General features: G+C 30.2%; 1 protein-coding gene across 3 annotated transcripts in view; it reads left to right on the top strand.

Annotated features, from left to right (window-relative positions):
• LOC106687535 (tetratricopeptide repeat protein 14 homolog) overlaps nt 1-6000 on the top strand; it is a 38359-nt gene that overhangs the window by 17618 nt on the left and 14741 nt on the right. For all 3 annotated transcript variants that reach the window (XM_014431483.3, XM_014431479.3, XM_014431481.3), the window contains exons 9-10: nt 3758-4009; nt 5606-5743. In XM_014431483.3, the coding sequence (XP_014286969.1) occupies nt 3758-4009; nt 5606-5743 (390 nt within the window). The remainder of the gene's footprint in view (nt 1-3757; nt 4010-5605; nt 5744-6000) is intronic.

Raw genomic sequence — 6000 nt, 5'->3', positions numbered from 1 at the left:
GGTTAGTTTTGTTATAACTAAATTAGAATTCATTGTAAAATAGATATTAATTAATTTAAGTTAATAGTAAAAGTGTTAGTGTTCTGATTGTCTAGCAACCATACGCCCTGAGATTAAGAGTCTCTCTCTCTTTCTTTTTATATAATAAAATTAAGAGTCTTTTTATATTATACAAGTTAAATATAATTCTATTATCCATTTGATATTAGTGTTCTTAATTAGAACCCAAGCTATCTTATATATTTGAAAGAAAATTAAAAACGATTAAGATTCTTTTTATTTTTATTTTTAATATTTTTTAAAATTATTACAGTATATTTATGGACATATATATTTATATTTTTAGTATAGGTATATTAGTTAATACTCACACTGTAATTCAGATATAAGCCACTCACTATTTTTCATTTTCTGTCATAGTGTTCAATTTATTTATTTATTTTTTCAGTTTTTTAGACACTACTTGCATATCTTATATTATACATATCTTATATTATACATACAGTGGAACCCCGTTATAACGACCCCCGATAAACCGACTCCTCGCATAAACCGACCCTTTTTTCGATAGAATCCCTCTCAATAGTCCGACCTTTTGAAACATCGCTCCTCGCATAAACCGACTAATTCTGAGAAGAAACACCCCTTGTTTGCATACTACGTTTCCTCTGTACTTTGTAACTATTTTCCTGGAAAGGTGATTTACTTCTCTCCCCTTGTTGTTTGAAAAATCAGTTCAATCTTATCTTCCACAGTGTTAACATCAAAGCGTTATAAGATGTTTAAAAAAAGGAAGTCTTGTACTATCGCGGAAAAAACTTGAGGCCCTTGAAAAAATCGAAAAGGGTGAGCGACTTATTAGCGAAGAATTGTCAAGAGAGCAGGTATATAATTTAGATAAGACGGGCTTAAATTTTAAAATGTTGCCCAATAAAACTCTAGCTGCAAAAAACAATAAAAACATTGTCGGTTATAAACTAGCAAAAGAAAGGCTGACCCTAGCTTTATGTAGTAATGGATCAGGAACTCATAAGTTGCCCCTTTTTGTCATTGGCAAATCTCGCAAGCCACGAGCTTTCAAGAATATCAGCAATTTATCTGCTCTACCTGTCCACTATCGAGCTCTCGGCATGGATGGATCGTGAATTATTTTTCGAGTGGTTCAATAATGCCTTTGTGCCAGAAGTTGCAAACTACTTAAAAGATAAAAATCTATCCCAAAAAGCCATTCTACTTCTGGATAATGCTCCTTCGCACCCCACAGACCTCAAGAAAAATGAGGTAAGAACCATTTTTTTACCTCCAAATGTAACTCCCTTGATCCAACCAATGAACCAAGGATTGATCGAATCACTCAAATTGTAATTTTGGAAATATGTATTTTTCATTCACCCTTGAACATACGTAAGTCTAATTCCCCAGCGTAACAGACTCCGCTTAATCCGACCTTTTCATGGGACCGACCTCACCCCAAGTCCCAAACAGGTCGTTTTAACGGGGTTCCACTGATGTTCTTCTTACCTACATGATATTATATTTCATCTGTCACTGTTTTCAATCTACTACCATCTAATTCCACGATTATCAATCAATTAAAAATTTTTTACTATTCAATTATCAGTTATCAATTTTTTATCATTTATGACTTAATTCAATATTTTGTATAATTCTAAATTTGTTTGTATACTATTCCTTTTCAATTGTATGTTTCTCTAAATGTTGTTGTTATCTCTTGTGTTCTAAAGCCCTGATGGAGACCTGAAACTCAGGTCGAAACGTCGGCATAAAATAAATAAATATGGTTTAGTTTACTTATGTTGTTCTTTGCTGAACGCACCCCTCGACAAACTTCTCCAATCATTAATCTACAGTCAACTATCTACACCTCATTATTTTAATTTTAATTTAATTGTAATTTGATTTCTACAAAATAAATTCTTGTTAATGGACCCAGTAAAAAAGACAGGTTTATATATTTTAAAATAGGTTTTATTAATTTTTATCAGCTTTAAATTAATTAAGATAGCTTTAAAGAAACTCGAAACTAAGCAAACATTTTTGGCTTTACAGTTTTCAATCCCCATTTTGTTATTCTTATTTTTTTAAAGAAAAAAATCAAGATAATGTCCAATTAGTTAAATTTGTAGGCATGAATTGAATGTGATACGAATTTCCACACTGTTAGATCAGTTGTCAATTTGCACTTTTACAAGCTTGTCTCAGTTCCATTTGAACATTTTTTCACTAAATTTAGAAGTCATCAAACAATTAATACCACATTGTAGATTTTTTTAATGTTTCAAGATAAGAAACTCAGCATTTAATTTACTTCTTGACAAAATCTACTCACTTTTGGAAGATCAATTAAAAAACTGTAGGGAACATTTTAATTGCTCTATTTGTGTTTCGTCAAACAAGAAAAAGTACTGCAAAACAATGAATTTTGGTTGGAAAAATGTTTATATTATTTTATTTGATATCAACGGAACGCTGACTACATTAGCCAACTTGTTAACTATAATTGAGTGGAGATCTAGAAAGCTTAAAGAGCTGGGAAGAATAGTTTCCAATGATTCATTTCAGGCTCTGCCCATTTACCTGTATGATTAAACTTAAGTTCTCTTCCTAAAAGTTTACATTTGTATTATTGCGTGTTTACTGTACCCAGACCAAATTCAGGATAGCAATTAATTATCACTAAGACAAACATTATAAAAATTATTTTATTATTTGAATTTTTGTGATCTATAAAAAATTTGTGAAATAATATTAAAAAAATTTATTAGAAAGTACTTCATTGCTAGTTCAAGAAATTGTTTTAAAAAAAAAACAGTCACATGTGTTTGTATTTCTCAGGCAAGAATAATGTTTAGTTTAGCTATGTTAGATGATAATGTGTACTGTTTGATTTTGTAGTTCGATGTTCATACAAAGGTTTTCCTTTATGTTTGCCGATCTTCGTTCCAGTCAGTCAATGCTTTGGTACTTACTAAATGAAGTAGGCACTCTTTAGTCAGTGCAATCCCGAGCAACTGTTTTAGCTAACAAATCTGCTTGCTTATTGCTTTCTGTGCCGCCAGCTCAGTCTAATTTTTATTCATCTATTCATTCATAGTCATGATCATTATTTCAGTAATGATTTTCTTGAGTTGGCCAGTCAGTAAATTGTTTTTTTGTTTTTTTTATGTTTTCCACTTGAGTCTATTTAAGTCCTGTTATCCGTGTAATTGTTGTGTGAGATAGATCATTGATCTGAATTCCTTTGATGTATTCTGTTATCTAAACTTAAACTAATTTCTCTGCTTGATTATTGGATCAGGCTGGTCCTAGTAAGACACACAGTAACTTTTAGTTGTTTTAATAATATTCTTGCAGAAAAAGGCTAATTTTTAGAAAACTAGAAAACGTTTAGACCAAGTAGCCTAAACACGAGAAAACATGATTTTTATCCCTCTTCTTATTTTTTTTATTTTACTCTCTTTGTTTCTAAACTCAGTAAACAGCATGTCCCTACATCTCTTTCATTTTCAGATTTGAAGTATAAATCTAAGGAGAAAAAATAAATTGGAAAAAAAAATCTTTGTTAAACAGCTAAAACTTACTGTACTCTTACACTAGTTTTTAAAATGTGTTATTTATTCATCTCACCAGAAATGCTATGGTTGAAATTGTTTTAATTATTTCATAATTTATCTGTTTGTTTAATGCTTAAATTGTGAATCAATTTTGTCTTCATTAATTCGAAAATGTTTTATAGTTTTGAAGATGACAATAAATGGGATGAAGCCTTAGAAGCGTATGAACGTTGCTTAACAATCATACCTTATCATGAAGAAGCTAAAAATTCAATTGAATTTGTCAAAGCTAAGCAAGGGCTTGGACGTCAAGCTGAACAGGAAACCATACCACTTCTTACTCCCAATAAGGCTCATGGTGTAAAAGAAACTTTGAAACATTTGTTGGCTCAGCACGATGGGAAAGCTAAAAAGAAGAAGAAGGAAAAGAAGAAGTAAGACTAATTTTGTTTCTTGATAATATAAGCATTATTATTATATTCCCTGTAAATTCAGTTGTAATGTTTAATATAATGGTTATCTTAATTATTTTAAGGGGAAACAAAACCAAATCTTAATCTTAAATACTTCTTAGAATGCAGTACAAAACACTAAATTCTAATTTTCATCTATATATGGGTTTTTAATCATTAATTTCTTCTTTTTTATCTAATTTTCCACGTTGTTTAACATTTTAATGGGATCATTATTTTATTACTATACCAATGATATGTACAAAGTCCTAAATTTTTTTAAAAATTCATCCACATGTTCTTTGTTTACATTTTAATAAAATTATATGGGTGTTATGTGTTGTATAAAGATGAAAGTAATGATGAGTAAAGTTTTTTTTTTCTATTTACCTGCGTGTGCACCAAATTTATATTTCAACAGGATAAAAACTATGAAATTATCAATAATTATTAGTTAATCATTGATAATTTCACAAATTTGTCAATACTAAAGCATAAATTTGATTCTCAGACAGGTAGGGTCCAAAAAAGTTCTTATTTGCTAAATTGTCACTTGTTTTCCTTTGTATCAAACCCACACGAATACAAAAAGGAAAAACAGATACTGAAAAAAAGAAGTAAAAATACATCAGAAGAAGGTTATAATAAATAAGCAGCTGATAGCAACTCTGAAAAACTGAGATACACAAACATCACTAACAAATCAATATGAAAGGCTAACTAGTTGTACTCTGAAATGTTTATAGGCAAGACTAATAAATCTAACTAAACCTGTCACTGTTATACTTTTTAGTACATTTTTTCTTTTCAAAATTAACACAGCACTACATGATTGATTCCATGGTATAAATATTATATGAATTTTTGTGACCAACTTGTCTTACAAATTTTGCACATGTCGTGTGACCTCAGACTATATGTATCGAACTTTAAACTCAAAGCAATTTATATTATTTGTCAATTCAGCATAATTTTTAAGAAGTTTTAGTATTATTAGTCTTATTATGCATGGTTTAGAGGTTTATTAAATATCAAAGTCCAAGGTTGGTTCATGTGGGAGTGGATAGCTCATTGGTAAGGCAATGGCCTCCTAACTCCAAGGACCCGGGTTCGAATCCGGCTGTGCCAGATAATCATTATCTGTTATCTGTAGCTGTAGAGTATGCCATATGGGTTTGGGAGCCCTACAATGTCAACCCAGCCTCATAAAGTGGGTACCCTTAATTGGATAAAAATATGGCAACCGAGCATGATTTTGATCAAATCACCTTCTTGCACAACCGGTGGTCTAGTAAGAGGACTTCCTTAAGTACTGCACTCCTAACCTTTCATGGGTTGTAGTGGTATGAATTTAATTCATTTTTTTTAAAGGTATTTTTATGTTTTCCCTAATTAGTTTTACTCAATTTCTGCTTCCACTGATACTTTCTATTTTGTGTCAAAGTAATTTCTGAAGGACCTATACAAATATCGTTGTTAGGTTTCATTATCATAAAGATATAAAATATAAAACATTTCTAAATATGAAAAACTTAAATTTGATGTATGTAATATTAACAGTAATTCATAAAATTATAGGACTAAGCATAAGAAAAATAGATCAAGCTCAAGCAGTAGTTCTTCTTCATCATCTTCTAGTTCAAGTTCTTCAGATTCTTCATCAGACTCCTCATCAGGTTCTTCCCAAGATTCTCATCACAAAAAGAAACACAAAAGGTATGGTATATAATAGTAAGTAGCTGGTTGTGAGGTTTTATTCTTAGATAATTTGTACATGCCTTTATTAAATTTGTTAGTATTTTTAGTTCCTTAATTTCTGTATATATATTTATGAGAAGAAAATATTTTCTAAAATTTCTATGGTTTTTCCTAATCTGCTTGAAGTTAAATGCGATTGATCCTTCTACAGAATGTTTAATTTATTTTAAAGTGTTGCTACCATCTAGGTTTAATAAAAATGATTAATCCATCAC

Source organism: Halyomorpha halys, unplaced genomic scaffold (assembly GCF_000696795.3).
Source record: "Halyomorpha halys isolate HHAL.00 unplaced genomic scaffold, Hhal_1.1 Scaffold977.1, whole genome shotgun sequence".
In the NCBI taxonomy this organism is placed as follows: Eukaryota; Metazoa; Arthropoda; class Insecta; order Hemiptera; family Pentatomidae; genus Halyomorpha; species Halyomorpha halys.
The sequence above is the reverse complement of the archived record's forward strand: the minus strand, read 5'-3'. Positions and strand labels throughout refer to the sequence as shown.